At 48.0% G+C, this 16,991-nt stretch overlaps 2 protein-coding genes across 2 annotated transcripts in view; one reads left to right on the plus strand and one right to left on the minus strand.

Moving 5' to 3' along the window:
* Positions 1 to 16,991, minus strand: part of LOC149122076 (glutamate receptor ionotropic, delta-1-like) — a 298,789-nt gene that overhangs the window by 235,165 nt on the left and 46,633 nt on the right. The gene's annotated exons all lie outside the window — the stretch shown is intronic.
* Positions 6,638 to 11,216, plus strand: LOC149122078 (uncharacterized). Its single transcript, XM_089314159.1, is given in 4 exon segments — positions 6,638 to 6,742; positions 6,827 to 6,921; positions 7,026 to 11,173; positions 11,176 to 11,216. Coding segments are annotated over 4 exon segments (4,389 nt in total).

Genomic DNA, 16,991 nt, shown 5'->3' on the forward strand with positions numbered 1-16,991 from the left:
GTAGGAATGAGGAACAGTGGTAATCAGGAATGACATGACCACACACAGGCTGTGGGCCATTTGAGTGGCTGACCAGAGCTAGTGGAGTATAAAACAGTAGCGGATGTAGCTATGGGTAGTTTTTTTGGGAAGGATGATAGGGCAGGTACGTCCACTAACAAGGCGGACTCTCAGTCTTGTTCAGCTGGTTCTGGTTGGCTATCAGTTGCAGGCTTGATGTTTCTGGCTGGTACACAAATGGGCTGTTCTGCATTCTCTGGAAAGACACAAGCATATCTTCGACCTTTGGTTAGCAGAGAGTGTGGTCCCTTCCATTCTCCTGTCAGGGGGTCTTTCCACCTAACCATAGGGGCTGGGGTCTGGGATGGAAAGGACCCCCAGTATTTATAAGATGGGCTGATCCCTTGGGAATCAAAACTAAGAAAATTGATAGTGAAAAGGACCTCAGTCAAAGCAAGCTGTGGGTCTGGGGGCATATGATTTTTTTTCTGTCTTTGTAAGAGATCTTTAATCATCCTATGAGTTCTTTCAATGATTGCCTGTCCCTGTGGGTTGTATGGGATACCTGTGACAGACTGTATGTTCCAGGATTTCAGGAAGGAATTAAATTCCTGTGATGTATACACTGGCCCGTTATCAGTCTTTATGGTCCAGGGGACACTAAGGACCAGCATGGCTGATTTAACCACCTTTATCGCATTACTAGCCTTTTCTCCAGATTGGGCTGTTGCAAATACAGCCTTTGAATAAGTATCTACCACCACATGGGCAAACTTAAGTTTACCAAAGGAGTTAATGAGGGTGATGTCCACTTGCCAGAGCTTATTAGGAGCAAGGCCTTGCAGGTTCACTCCTGCTTGTTGCAGTGGGCCTAACGGGGTGAGGGGTGCACAATTCTTGCAAGAGCGCACTAGGTGTTTGCATTGGCTCATTGTTAGCTCCGGCAAAAGCAATTTTATGTTGCTTGCTGACATATGAAATTTTTGGTGTACAATACTGGCTTGTTCTAGGTGTCCAATGAAAGCCGTGTTGCAGGAGATAAGATGATCAACCTTTTTGTTGCCTTGGAAAATAAAGCCAGGTAACCCAGTATGTGATTTTACATTTGAGATATACCATGGGTATTTTCTGTTCTCAGTTAGCTCTTTAAGTGTTGTGAATTCTAAATCTAAATTCTAAATCCCTAATAACATAGCTTCAAAACATATCACTCAAAATTAAACTAAAATGAAAGGAGAAACTGACAAATCCCCAAGTACAACAGGAGACAGGAGGACAAAATACACAGTTGGTTTTCAAGGATACATGGACTATTTACCAAGAATACTATAATGCAGTTCTAAAGTATGCCACTTGTGAAGAACCTAAATTGTCCCACAAGTTCTCCCATCATGGCAGAAATAGGTCATAAACCAGTAACAAAAAGATGGCCAGATGGGGCTGGCACAGTGGCATGGTGGGTAAAGCCTCCACCTGCAGTGCTGGCATCCCAGTGCCAGTTTGATCCTTGCTGCTCCACCTCTGTTCCAGCTCTCTGCTATGGCCTGGTAAAGCAGTGAAGGATGGTCCAATTCCTTGGGTCACTGAACCCATGTGGGAGACCTGGAGGAAGCTCCTGGATCCTGGCTTTGGATCAGCGCAGGTCTAGCTGTTGCAGTCAACTGGGGTGTAAACCAGCAAATGGAAGACCCCGCTCTCTCTGCCTCTCCTTCTCTGTGTGACTCTGACTTTCAAATAACTAAATAAATCTTTAAAAAAATATAGATGACCAGGAAACCTCCGCTTCAAATATAAGCAATGTGTTTTTCAAAAATCCATGGAATAAATAAGAAATTAAATAATGTTTGAGTAAGATAACAAAGTAAAACATGTCAAAATATTTGTACAGTAGCTAAAACTACATTGAAAAGAAGAACCATAGGGTTAGATGAAAAGAAGAAAAACAAAAAATAAATATCCCTCATAGATGTCAAGAAGCCAGAAAAAAGAATGACAAATCATAGTGTAGGAATTCAGAAAATAAATAAGAAAACGAATAATTATTTTAAAACATGGTGCGGGTGGGAGGGAAGTTATGGGGGGGAAAGCCATTGTAATCCATAAACTGTACTTTAGAAAATTATATTTACTAAATAAAAGTTTTAAAAAAAAGTCTGAAAAATAGACAAAATACAAATAACAAAAATGAATTATAAAAAGACAGTATCTTTTTTGCTATGACAGTTGACAATTTAGATAAAATTGATAGATTCCTTGCAAAATTACAACAAAACTGACTCAAGAAACAATTTAAAACCTAAATTTACACACTAGCATAGTCTGTGTTCCTGGGTAGATAGGTACACTTCACTATAAAGCAAACCCATACTGACGTGTGTGTGTATGGGTGAGGTTCAACCTGGGTCTGCTCCACTAGTGAGTTCTCCCAAACTTTATAAGAAAGAAGTTGTACTCATGCACACAAACTCTTCCAGAAACAGACAAGAAAACACTTTCTATCTCATTCTCCAAGCCTCAGGCCTCAATAATTGTGACACTGAAATCAGACAAGGCCATCACCACAGAGGAAAACTACAAAACTCTCCATGAATGTAAAGAAATTGTCAACAAGGCATTAGTAAATCACACCCAGTGACAGATAACAAGGATAAGAAGTTATGGCCAAGCATAATGTGAGTAATGACAAATGGCTTAGCTATCAAAAACCCATCAACGTGAGAGCCTCTGAGTGAGATGGGATAGACTCATTTCTCCCTGTTCCTCCTGCTAAGCACAACTATAAACCCCAGAAATAACGCAACAGGCAATCCAAAGAGAACTCTGAAGGGTGGAAAGAAGAAGGCAAACCAGCAGAGCGATCCAGCACTGAAGAAAAAATTTAGGGGCAGGTTATGTTAAGTTCCTCAGTCGACAGAAAAGTGCAACTTGGGCTAGAATTTTCCAAATCCCGATACAGCAACAGAAGGTAGCCCCGGCAGGCTCATGTTCTCTACCAACGAGGCCATTTCCAGGAGGGTGATAACTTAGGAGCTTTGCCAAGAGCAAATGGGCCAGCCCTGGAAGCACCCTCCTTCCACACCAGCCCAGGACTCCCCTGACCTAGCAGAGGCCAGGCAGCTGAGCAGCACTGGAGAGGGGATCTCACAGCCACAGCCTCATAGCCCAGACATCCCCTTTGTCATTGGCACCCAAGACCGTACTCCTACTCCCCACAAACACTGGGCAGGAACAAGGGCGAGTTCACCCCAAGTGCACAGCTCTTGTCCATGAAACCTCTTCATCCCCACAGGCCTGAGTGGTTCCTTCTGCACTGAGAGGTGGCAGAGGTGTGGGGGATGCTGACACACCCAGGCTCCTGTCAAGGGAACGGTCTCTTTCCTTATAGGGGCAGGATGGTCTGGCCACAGCTGTCCCGCCTGCACAGCACTCTTCATCCTCATGGACAACATACTTCTTTCTGTAAACTGAGAATTCCAGGTGGTCCAGCCTGCTCCTCGGGAAGCAGCAGCAGGGAGCAGTGGGGGCCTCCAACAGAACAGGCCAACTACGCAGATCCAAATAGCACCACTAAGTCATCCCAGTGTTTACAATTCAGCAGGCACTGAAAGCACAGCAGAACGAAAGTCGGCCACACAGACCAGGACTCACTACGAAAACAAAAGGCGTAACTGGAACCCAGTCCTCTAATACCATTACCACAATGTTCAGGATACAATTAAAAATCACCCATCATCCCAAGAACAAGGAGAATCACAACTTGGGTGAGAGGTAACAGTCAAATGATGCTAAAAACAAGATGGGCCAGGTTGTTTGAAAGATCTGATGTGCATTTAAAATAAGTCATCATGAAAATGACAAATTCTCCTGAGACCAATGAAAAATGTAGAAAATCTCAGCAAAGAATGAAAAAGTATAAAATAGAAACAAATGGAAACCATGGGCCTGAACAAATACTGTAAAAAAAAAAAAATGGAGAATTCCCTGGATGGAATCAGTCAGAGTTTAGATGATTGAGGACAGAATCAGTAAACTGGATAATGGATCAATGACCTTTACCCCTTATGAGCAACAGAGAAAACAGAGTGACAAGAAATAAAGAGTCTCAGACCTCTGGAACAACAGGAAATGATCTAACAGCCACCATTCTTTCCACTGGAAGACTGGTAGGAGAAGCTACAGTCACCTGAAAGACTACTTGAATACATAGTGGTTGACAACTTAGCACATTCAGTGAGATATAAATATCTACAGATTCAAGAAGACAGGAACCCTAAGTAGGATAAGCTCCAGGAAATCCACACGGAGACAAATCACAATGAAACTTCTGATAGCAAAAGACAGAAAGAGATACTGAAAGCATCCAAGCAGGAACTACCTAAAGGGACATCAATTTAAATGGCAGTAGATTCCCAAACTGAAACTATGAAGACCCGTTAGAAAACAGCAGAGTAGAGTGTTGAAAGAAAAGAATGCACAACCACAATTCTATGTCTGGCAAAGCTATCCTTCTGAGAGGAAAGGGACATAAAGACATTCTCAGATGAAGGAAGACTAACCACACTGGTGGTTGGCAAACGATCCTTCCAGACTGGCTAAGAAGAAAGTTCATTCAGCAGAAAGGAAATGGTAGCAGAAGGATTACTGGGACATCAGGAACTCAGAAAGAGTAGAAACACAAGCATGTGTCATCTTCCTCCTTGAGTGTTTTACACGTTCTGTTTGATGAACAGAGATTGTGATCTGATACTCAAGATGTTGATATTTCCAAACTTAATTCAAAATGGTAAAAAATGTTGATATCAAGATTGTGATAAGTCACATGTGAGGTGTATTCACAAGGTTCATGGAAAATGTTTATGGAAAAAATTGCATGGATTTCAAAATTGTTTAAACCAAAGTAAATTTGTATTCTATTTCCATTTTCCACAAACATTCTGAAATACCATGTATGCATACTGTAATACCCAGAGCAACCACTAAGAAAATTATACAAGATGTACATGAAGAAACACTGTAAAAAGAAAAAAGTCAAGTCCTTAAAATATGCAGGTAACCCCCTTGACTGGCATCATAGAGGCTGCCTCCTTGGTCTACTTTATTAGAGACCAGGAGAATGAGGAGTAAGCTAGCAGCAAAGGATAGGCAACAGGCCAATCAATGGCTGCTTTACATGGTGATCTGCCATCAAGGAGACCCAGCAAGGCCAGTGCACCCCAAACTTGCTGATATAAGGAGCCAGGGCATTGGGCAAACAGTTGTCATGACAGCAACTGCCTTCTGTCAGCTCTGCCAAGAGCAAGGCCACTGGACACGGAACTGCCCTGGGTGTCGAAGGACTCCTGGTTCAGAACCACAGACCTTGTGGCCCTGAGCTCAAAAGCTTTTGGCTCTGCCCAGCCTCTGCCCAGCTTCCAGCTCCAGCCACTGCTATTGAGGGGATGGCCTAGGGTCAGTGAAACGCAACTTGCCTATTTCTATCAGCCTCCTATTCAGCTCTCCTCCTAGTCCAGCCATGTAATGTAAGTCAACAGGGTGCCTCCCTTAAAGGAGATTTGCATCCCTTTCAATTCTCTTCCAGCACCTCATGGATAGGTCTGGGCTTCACACACCCAGCCAGGACTTAAAAGTCTATCCAATAGTGAAAGGAACGGCCGAGAGCCAAGAGCTGCCATAAGAATGGCCTTAATAAAACAGTCCTGGGAAATGGGGAGTAAACTAAGTTCACAGAGAAGGCAGATAGCTACTACCCAGAGATAAGGGCTACTACCCAGAGATAAGGGCGACAGAACATCCTGGTACGCACCTAAGCCCCCTCCCCTGTGCTTGTTCAAGCTTAACAAAGAAACCGCGAGGCACATAGGGCACGTAGCCACCCCTTTCTGCTCTTCAAGTACCCCCTCCCCATATCCAAGCTTAGACACGTAGGGCACGTAGCCCCCTGTTTCTCCTCCTCCTCGACGACCTCCTCCCCTTGTAGTTGCCCAATAAACTTACGCCACCCTATAGTATGTTAATTTTGTGTTTTTGCCCTTTAAAAACTGTGTAAAATGATTGTTCGGGGCTCCTCTCTCTTGCTCGCTGCTTGCAGCAGTAGAGGGCCCATTTGCGCAAATGAAATAAAATTGCCTCCTGCCTTTTGCATCGTCTGGTCTGGAGTCTGTGTTTCTGGGGTCGTCACAAAAGGACACCGCTTTTGGGGTCCTTTATTGGGGGCTCGTCCAGGATTTGGGGGACCCCAGACTCCCACACTCCATCGGCCTGACGGAGGTAAGTTTGCTTACTTGTGTATAATTGTAATTGTGGTTTGTACTGTTTGTCTTTGTCTGCCAGGGCGACGTGGAATCCATCCTGGGGCGCCTGTACAGGCTCAGTATTGAGAATACTGGACCAGTGGGGGAGACAGACGTGTCCTGAGACCCCTGGTTCAACCCTGGAGGACGCTCCAGTGGTGGTCTGGGAAGGAGGGAAAGAGGGCATTTCCCTTCTTCCAGGGGAGAGCCTGGCCAGACGGCCGCTCCCTTCTGAAATTTTAGTTTCGGTTTTGTCTCGGTCTGTTGCCGCGCGGCTTGTGATTTGTGTTCTGTGTGTCACTGTTTTTGTCGCTCTTTGTTTTTTACTGTCTCCCCCAACTGTCGCCATGGGACAACAATTAATGACACCTTTAAGCCTGACTCTAGGACACTGGAAGGAGGTTCGAGAGATCGCCCGCAGTTTGTCGATCGAAGTCCGCAAAAAGGAGTGGGTGACGCTTTGCACCTCCGAATGGCCCACTTTCAGTGTTGGGTGGCCGAAAGACGGAACCTTTAACCTTGACTTAATTTTGCAGATTAAAGACCAAGTCTGCCGTAAGGGTGAAGGGGGACGTCCAGAACAAGTACCCTATGTTACGGTGTGGGAAGACTTGACCCGGAAGCCCCCGCTGTGGGTTAAGCCTTTCATCGAACACGGAGACACAAAAGACCACCAGCAGAAAGATAAGAAGGAAGCTGATAAGAGTCCCAGGCTTCCCCCGCTCCCCTCCTCAGCTCCCTTGACCCCCGCTCCAGCAGAGACCCCAGTACAAGGTCCCCCGCCAACCTCAGATCTTTATCCCCTAAAAGAACTCCAACCATTAAAATCCGCATGTCCACCCGTCCTTTCGGATGGACAGGAGGACCTCCTCCTTATGGATCCCCCACCGCCATACAACCGTCCGGCGTTGAGGGAGATGCCTCCCTCTGCCCCGTCCCCGGACTCTACAGTCCAAGGATCAGGGGAACCACAACCCATTTCCCTACGAGACCCCTCACCACCAAATACCCGCCTGCATCTTCACCGAGAGCAGAAGGGGGGCGGGGAATTTTGGGCAGAATCCCAGGCACTCCCATTGCGTTCGGTGGGGGGGGGGAGCTTCAGTATTGGCCATTCTCCGCGTCAGATCTCTACAACTGGAAAACCCACAACCCCCCATTTTCGCAGGACCCGCAGGCCCTCACGGGACTGATCGAGTCGATTTTGTTAACCCACCAACCCACTTGGGATGACTGTCAGCAGCTTTTACAGGCCCTCCTGACCACGGAAGAGCGGCAGCGGGTTTTCACAGAAGCCCGCAAAAATGTGCCGGGGGATGACGGCCGCCCCACTCAGCTACCTAACGAGATTGATGAGGTGTTCCCGCTGACTCGACCTAATTGGGATTTCAATATGACAGCGGGTAGGGAGCGACTCCGTCTCTACCGCCAGGTTCTCCTGACAGAGCTCCGAGGGGCAGGAAGGCGCCCCACCAATTTGGCCAAGGTACGTGCAATTGTGCAGGGTAGTGAGGAAACTCCAGCAGGATTTTTAGAAAGGCTAATGGAAGGATACAGAAGGTATACTCCCTTTGACCCACAGGCCCCCGACCGGCAGGCTGATGTAATCATGTCCTTCATTGGACAATCGGCCCCGGACATCCGCACAAGGCTACAGAGGCTGGAGGGGTTGCAGGGGTATACACTGCAGGACCTAGTTAAGGAGGCAGAAAAGATTTTCAATAAAAGAGAAACAAAGGAGGAAAGAGAAGAGAGGTTACGCAGAGAACAGGGACGTAGGGAAGACCAGAGAGATAAAAAAAGGAACAAGGACTTAGTTAAAATCCTAGCCACCGCAGTCACAGCACCAGAGCAGACTAAAGGTAGACAAGATAGGGACCTGGGAGACAAACGGAGGCCACGGTTGGACCGAGACCAGTGCACATACTGCAAGGAAAAAGGACACTGGGCTAAGGATTGCCCGAACAAAGGACAGCCAAGGCGCCAGCGGAGAACGATGCCCGTCTTGGTGCTGGAAGACGACAACTAGGTAGGTCAGAGCCAGGCGCCTCCCCCTGAGCCCTGGGTAACTCTAAAAGTGGGAGGCCGGCCAGTCACCTTCCTGGTCAATACGGGAGCCCAACATTCAGTCCTCACAACGGCCAGAGGTCCCCTTAGTTCCAAGACATCATGGGTCCAGGGGGCCACTGGAGGAAAACTGTACAAATGGACTACTGAGCGTAAAGTCGACCTGGCAACAGGGAGGGTCACGCATTCGTTTCTACTAGTACCGGACTGCCCATACCCCCTGCTGGGAAGGGATCTGCTCTCAAAGGTTGGGGCCCAGATCCATTTCCAAGACAAGGGAGCCACAGTAGTCGGCCCCGCAGGCCAACCCCTCCATGTGTTGACCCTCCAGCTGGAAGACGAACACCGCCTTCAGGAGAGCCCCTTATCAGCTCAGCCCCAAGTAACATCTGAATGGCTTACTAAATTCCCCCAGTCTTGGGCGGAAACGGGAGGAGTAGGGCTGGATATCAGACAGCCCCTGGTGATAGTAAACCTGAAGCTCACGGCCACTCCCGTATCAATCCGCCAATACCCTATGGCTGTGGAGGCGAAGGATGGAATTCGACCACACATACAGAGACTGATAAAACTGGGGATATTGAGACCTTGTCAGTCACCTTGGAACACCCCTTTGTTACCAGTCAAAAAGCCTGGCTCTAATGATTACAGGCCAGTGCAAGACCTACGGGAAGTAAACCGTAGGGCTGAGGACATTCACCCCACGGTCCCTAACCCATACAACCTGTTGAGCACCCTGCCCCCAACCCGAACTTGGTATACGGTGCTTGACTTGAAAGATGCCTTCTTTTGCCTAAGACTGAGTCCCCAGAGTCAACCTCTCTTTGCCTTCGAGTGGAAAGACCCAGAGACTGGGTTTTTGGGACAACTAACGTGGACCAGGCTTCCCCAAGGGTTCAAGAACTCCCCTACGCTGTTTGATGAAGCCCTACACCAGGACTTGGTGGACTTCCGGGTAAGCCACCCAGAGTTGACTCTCCTACAATATGTGGATGACCTATTGTTAGCTGCAGAGACTGAGCAAGGTTGCACCAGAGGTACGGAGGCCCTACTCTGTAGGCTGGGAGAGCTAGGATACAGGGCTTCCGCAAAAAAGGCCCAACTTTGCACCCAACGCGTGACCTACCTAGGCTACGTATTGGAGGGGGGTTGGAGGTGGCTGACTGAGGAACAGAAAAAGGCCGTAGCACTCATTCTGCCGCCTAAGAATGCTCGTCACCTCAGGGAGTTCTTGGGCAGTGCCGGTTTCTGCCGCTTCTGGATACCGGGTTTTGCAGAGATGGCAGCATCCCTGTACCCCCTAACCAGGACAAATTCCCGTTCATCTGGGGGAAGGGAACAATTAGCTTTTGACAGAATAAAACGGGCCCTCTTGGAGGCCCCTGCATTAAGCCTCCCAGACCCCGCTAAGCCCTTTACCCTCTATGTGGATGAAAAAGGGGGAATGGCAAAGGGTGTCTTGACTCAGAATTTGGGGCCCTGGAAAAGACCTGTGGCGTATTTTTCAAAGAAACTGGACAGTGTCACCTCGGGGTGGCCCCCTTGCCTCCGCATGATTGCGGCTGTGGCCGTCTTGGTGAAAGACTCGGACAAATTGACTTTGGGGCAACCACTCACCATAGTGGCACCCCATGCCATTGAGGCCGTCATCCGCCAACCGCCAGATAGATGGCTCTCGAACGCCAGGGTCACCCACTACCAGGCCATGCTGCTCAACCCTGAACGGGTCTGGTATGGGTCTGCTGCCTCGCTCAACCCGGCCACCCTGCTTCCTGAGCCGGGGTCTGAATCACAAGTCGACCACGACTGCCACCAAGTGTTAGCTGAAGCGCACGGGACCCGAGAGGACCTGACCGATCTACCCCTGTCAGACGCAGTCACCTGGTATACGGACGGGAGCAGCTTCTTGCACCAAGATGAGAGAAAGGCAGGGGCGGCGGTGGTTGATGGGGAAACTGTCATATGGGCCTCTGCTCTGCCCCCAGGGACTTCGGCACAGAAGGCTGAACTTGTGGCCCTCACCCAAGCACTTCGTGCCGCTGAGAATTGGAGAGTAAATATTTATACAGACAGCCGTTATGCCTTTGCCACAGCGCATATACATGGGGAAATATATCGGAGGAGAGGGTTGTTAACCTCAGGGGGCAAGGACATTAAAAATAAGCAGGAGATCCTAGACCTCCTACAAGCCCTCCACCTTCCTAAGAAAGTGAGCATCATCCACTACCCAGGTCATCAGAAAGGAGATGACGCAGTGGCCAAGGGGAATAGAATGGCGGATGAGGTAGCTAGAACAAGAGCCCTGGACAGCGTCACTCTGGTAACGCAGTCATCTGAAACCTCAAATAACCCGGGGTGGTCATATTCGGAGCAAGATGTGACAGCCATCCAAAGACTGGGAGGCGCGTACAACGGCCAGCGTAAGGTCTGGGAGATCCAGGGGAAAACAGTATTACCAAGAAAGGAAGCCAAGGACCTCATAAAAGACCTCTATAGATGGACCCACTTGGGGCATAAAAAGTTAAAGGCCCTACTGGACAGAGAGGAACTAACCTATTTCATAATAGGACTGAACTCACTAGTAAAACAAGTGACAGAATCCTGTGTTCCTTGTGCAAAAGTAAATCCAAAGTGTCTTAAAGTACCAGAGGGAGCAAGGATGCGAGGGGCACGCCCAGGAACAAACTGGGAGGTGGACTTTACCGAAATTCGTCCCGGTAGGTATGGAATTAAGTATCTCCTAGTATTTGTAGACACTTTTTCCGGCTGGACAGAGGCTTTTCCGGTAAAGAAGGAAACAGCGCAGGTGGTGGTCAAGAAAATCTTGGAAGAAATTTTTCCGCGGTTTGGCCTACCTAAGGTACTGGGATCCGATAATGGGCCGGCCTTTGTCTCCCGGGTAAGTCAGTTGGTGGCCAAGGTGCTGGGGATTGATTGGAAATTGCATTGCGCATACAGACCCCAGAGTTCAGGACAGGTAGAGCGCATGAACAGAACAATTAAGGAGACCTTAACCAAATTAATGATGGAGACTGGCGCTAGACTGGGCCGAGTTATCACTGATGGCTCTATTTCGGGCCCGCAACACTCCCTCCGCGTTCGGGTTGACTCCATATGAAATATTGTATGGGGGCCCTCCCCCAATAGCTGACTTATTGGGGCCCAGTATTGACTCTTATGCCACTTCCCCCAGTCTGCAGACCCGGCTGAGAGCTCTGCAGCTGATTCAAAAGCATGTGTGGGAACCTCTAGTGGCAGTGTACCAATCCAAGTGCCCTACAGTGCCACACCCTTTCCAGATCAGAGATTCGGTGTATGTCCGCAGACATCAGTCCAGGACCCTTGAGCCGCGTTGGAAGGGACCCTACACGGTGCTGCTGACGACACCCACTGCAGTGAAAGTCGACGGGATTGCCGCTAGGGTTCATGTTTCGCACCTCAAGAGGGCACCGCCGGAGGGAGAAGGCCCCGCGGACGACTCAGCCAAATGGACACTCCAACGTACTCAAAATCCCCTCAAGATAAGACTTTTAAAAGCTGCCTAATGTTTGTAATCATTAGCCTGTCCCCTGCACTGCTTATGATTCGCCCCAGTCTCAGTCTCACTTTATCCAACTCGTCCCTTTCTAACCCCCACGAGCCACAAAAGCTCACTTGGGAGGTGATCTCTCCTTCAGGTAGTGTGGCCTGGTTGACCAGCGACACTCAAGTACCAGGAACGTGGTGGCCCTCCCTTTATCCCGATGTATGCAATATTATCATAGGGGTGGATACATGGGACCTGCCTGATCTAGACCATGTCCTGGAATGGGGTGACAATCAGGGTTGGCCAACTATCCATCTCCCCAGTGACCTTCAGGCCGGCTGCAGGACCCCAGACAAACGATGCCGCTTACTGCGCGGCTTGGGGGTGTGAGACTACTGGAGAAACTTACTGGAAGCCCTTCAGCACTGGGGAGTGGATTGTTGTGCAGCGAAATTTTACCTCCGCAGGAAGGGTAGGGTATGGGGACTGCGGTTCTATGCCATGGGCTACGATTTTGGATTCTGGTTCAAAATTAGACTAAAAATCACCTCTCCCGACCCCCTACCGGTAGGGCCTAACAGGGCTCTCGCCCCCACCTACCGACTACAAGAGTCCCTCACCTCCCTCTCAGAGGTAGTCCTCCAAAATCATAGGGGCTTGGACCTGTTGTTCCTAAAAGAAGGAGGGTTATGTGCTGCCCTCAAAGAAGAATGCTGCTTCTATATAGACCACTCTGGGGTAGTAAAAGATTCTCTAGCCAAACTAAGAGAGCGGCTAGAAAAAAGACGACGAGAAAGAGAACAGACTCAGAGCTGGTTTGAGGGATGGTATAACAGGTCACCCTGGTTGACAACCTTGCTCTCCACCATAGTGGGCCCCCTCATTATCCTGTTTCTAATCCTGACCTTCGGGCCATGCATTATAAACTGATTACTCCAGTTTGTTAGGGACAGGCTGTCCACCGTACAGGCATTAGTCCTCACGCAACAGTATCAAGCCCTGGCCACCAGTGACCGTATTGAAACCCCTCATTAACGGGCACACAATTTTAGGATTAAAATTAGTTCAAAAAAAAATGGGGGAATGAAAGGAACGGCCGAGAGCCAAGAGCCGCCATAAGAATGGCCTTAATAAAACAGTCCTGGGAAATGGGGAGTAAACTAAGTTCACAGAGAAGGCAGATAGCTACTACCCAGAGATAAGGGCTACTACCCAGAGATAAGGGCGACAGAACATCCTGGTACGCACCTAAGCCCCCTCCCCTGTGCTTGTTCAAGCTTAACAAAGAAACCGCGAGGCACGTAGGGCACGTAGCCACCCCTTTCTGCTCTTCAAGTACCCTCTCCCCATATCCAAGCTTAGACACGTAGGGCACGTAGCCCCCTGTTTCTCCTCCTCCTCGACGACCTCCTCCCCTTGTAGTTGCCCAATAAACTTACGCCACCCTATAGTATGTTAATTTTGTGTTTTTGCCCTTTAAAAACTGTGTAAAATGATTGTTCGGGGCTCCTCTCTCTTGCTCCACTCCTTGCAGCAGCAAGTAGAGGGCCCATTTGCGCAAATGAAATAAAATTGCCTCCTGCCTTTTGCATCGTCTGGTCTGGAGTCTGTGTTTCTGGGGTCATCACAAAAGGACACTGCTTTTGGGGTCCTTCAATAGTATTAAGCTTAGGAAGCCCTCCCTGCCAGTTCTTAAAAACAGGGCTTTCAGTAACAGCTAATTCAGATAGTCCTGCACCTATTTGGACAGGTCCTCACTGAGGACTTAAAGGGCCTATCTCTTGAGGGGGGTGCACAATAGTCCATAATATAGATGGTTAAATGTAAATGATTTGTTAGTTTGTCTCCTTTCCCAGCCTGAGACTCTAGTCTTGTACATTGGCTTAACTTCCTAGCAAAACTAGCTACTAGATATCCAGAGGAAAGCAACGCATAGCTAGTCCATTAGAGTGTTAATTATTTGACCCTTATCCTCACCCCTGGGGAGAGAAAACCTGCCCCAGAGAGGATATGGGCCATGAAGCAAATTCCTACTTCTGCAAACTTCAGGCACTCCCAGTTTTCTCTATCAGGTTCCTAGATACAGGGAAACAGCACAGTTCCTAAACCAGGCTCTTGACAGGGAGCCAAAGCAGAGCCCCCTCCTTTGGGGAAAAGAGCAAACCACAGCCTTTGCGCAGCTAAAGGATGCTATGACTAAAGTCCCTGTGCTAGGACTGCCAAATCCAGAGAGACCCTCCCAGCTGTACATCACTGGGAGGCAGGGAGTCACCTTAGGAGGGTTAACTCAGGATCTGGGACCTGTTAAGCAACCTGTGGGATACTTTTCTAAAACCTTAGACATGGTTGCACAAGATGGCCTCTCTGCCTAAAGACAATGGCAGCAGCTGCCTTGCTGACAGAGGAGGTATCTAGAATTACAGTGGGACAAGATATCGTCCTTTATACCCCACATCAAATAAATTCTCTATTAGAGCAAAAGGGCTCTCACTGGCTCACAAATAGTAGAATACTGAAATATCAGGTCCTCCTTCTAAAAAATCCTCAGGTAAAAATAAGGCATTGCTCTACTCTAAACCCAGCTACTTTAATGCCACTTCCAGGGGAAAGCGGTCCCCTCCACTCCTGTGCTGAGACTATAGACTTGATCTATGCCAGAAGAAGGGACCTAAAAGACAGCCCCCTGACTAACACAGATGAAGTTTGTTCATAGATGGAAACAGTTTTGTCAGACAGGACCTGCTTCTCAGGGTATGCAACAGTTACAGCATGGCACGTTATTGAAGCGTGCTCTGCCCCCAGGAACTTTTGCTCAGTTAGCAGAACTGATTGCGTTAAACAGAGCTCTAGATCACACAAGGGATTTGTAAGGCACCTTCACTCTGCATGGAGACCTCAGTCTTCTGGTAAGGTAGAAAGAGCCAACCAGGCTCTATGGAAAACATCACAAGTATAGAAATGTGTGCTCGGTAAGAAAGGTTTAGAGGGAAAGAGTGTTGTTGGTAAAAAGGATTAAAAAGGAAAGAGCTTTTTAAATAAGGAAAGGACATGGTTTGTAAGAATCCTGATGGCTAGTTTACTCTAGACTGGAATGGAAATGATGGAATGTTTCAAGTAAGTTGAAGAGGGTGTGTGGAAGTCACAAAAGGTTATGAAAGAAAGAAATATTGGACATGCTAACTGCTGTTCTGGGGGGTGTCTATGCCATGTTCCAGGAAGAATGTTGTCTCTGGGTCAATCAGACTAGACAGGTACAAATCCAAATTTGTACTTTTCCTGGACAAAGCCAAACAGCTCCAGGACCAGGCCAAGCAGGGCTGGGATTTCTGGCCTGACATCTGATCACGGAAATCCTGGCTATTTCCTCTCCTTGGCCCAATAACTTCTGTAATCTTGATGCTTCTCTTTGCACCGTGTGTTTTTAATGCCCTGTTCATTTTGTCTCTAACAGACTAAAAGCTGTCGAACTCCAAATTGTCGTCAGACAAGGCTTCCAGCCCATTCCATTGGATGACCTGAGCAGCCCTCTGGACCGAGCAGCACAGTCTTTCCAAGGCCACTGTTGCACACCATAAGACAAATAGCAAGAGGAAATACCCAAACCCCCTCAATGCCCATATGCCAGCTTTGAAGAACAGAAAATGGAACTCCATCCATAATCCCAAAGAAGAATTTTGGGTATTACCTCTTGAGGGGGGAATGTTAGGTAGGAAGTCAGTTATGAGCTTATGTGTGTGTGACATAAAGGCCTAAAGAGAAGACATCTATGTCAAGCACATGCTGCATCTCAAAGTCATCCTGATGGTGTTTCAGGGGCAGCCTGGTATTCACATCCTGCCCTGCCCCCTTCTACCTGATAACCTGCCAGGTGGAGGTCCCCACCCCTTCTGCCTTACAAATCTTCCACAATCTCCCAGGTGCAGCCCAATATCTGCATATCAAACACCCTGCTCCCTTCCTCCTGTCTGATAACATTTGCATCCATAAAGTCCTTTGTTTCAGACCTTCCAGAGAAAACTCAGGGAGAAGCTTCTTAACATTTGCAAAACTCCCCCCGCCCCCACGCCTCAACTGGACTGCTCGCTCAGCCCTCTGCCTCTCTGCTGAGTCGCCCGCCCGGTGTGGCCAGGTGTAATCTCTCCACTCATCCATGTAACCTCACTACCCCCACCCAGTCCAAGCGACTGGGCACTCTCTCTCAGGTCCTGTATGGGGAGGTACCCATCCGTCTTTACAGATGTCCCCACCCTAATAAACCTTGCTATTTTACCTCCCACAAATATATATATATATATATATGTGTGTGTGTGTGTGTGTGTGTGTGTGTGTGTGTGTGTGTATATATGCAGGTAACCCAAGGAAAGTAAGAGAAACAGAGAAATTAAATATAGAGGAAACAATACAATCGTTGTTTAGAACTTACTTGAATGCTAAGGCAACAATTGCCTTACATTTTAATAATGCAAATACAACCAATAAATGCAGAGATTGGCAGGGTGGGTTATTTTAAAGACAGAACTAAATATTGTTTGCAAGAAACTCACTTCATAGACCGTTTAAAGTCAAAGAATGAAAACTATACCATATAAACATTATTTTTTTAAACTACCAGTGGCCATATGTTATCAGATAAATAAAATTACCAGAGATAGAGGGACATTACATAATGTTAAAAGAACAACCCGGCCAGCATCGTGGCTCACTTGGCTAATCTTCTGCCTGCAGCGCCAGCACCCCGGGTTCTAGTCCTGGTTGGGGCGCAGGGTACTAGTCCCGGTTGCTCCTCTTCCAGTCCAGCTCTCTGCTGTGGCCCAGGAGGGCAGTGGAAGGATGGCCCAAGTGCTTGGGTCCCTGCATCTGCATGGGGGACTGGAAGAAAGCACCTGGCTCCTGGCTTCGGATCAGTGCAGCGCCGGCCATGGCGGCCATTGGGGGAGTGAACAAACGGAAGGGAGACCTTTCTGTCTCTCTCTCTCACTGTTTATAACTCTCTCTCTGTCTCTCTCTCTCTCACTGTCTGACTCTGCCTGTCAAAAAGAAAAAAAAAGCAAAATAAAAAATAAAAAGAACAACCAATCAGGAAGACATAATGATTTGAAATGTAATGT

This window comes from Oryctolagus cuniculus, chromosome 15, assembly GCF_051225735.1.
Source record: "Oryctolagus cuniculus isolate XC-2025 breed Fujian yellow rabbit chromosome 15, ASM5122573v1, whole genome shotgun sequence".
Lineage (NCBI taxonomy): Eukaryota > Metazoa > Chordata > Mammalia > Lagomorpha > Leporidae > Oryctolagus > Oryctolagus cuniculus.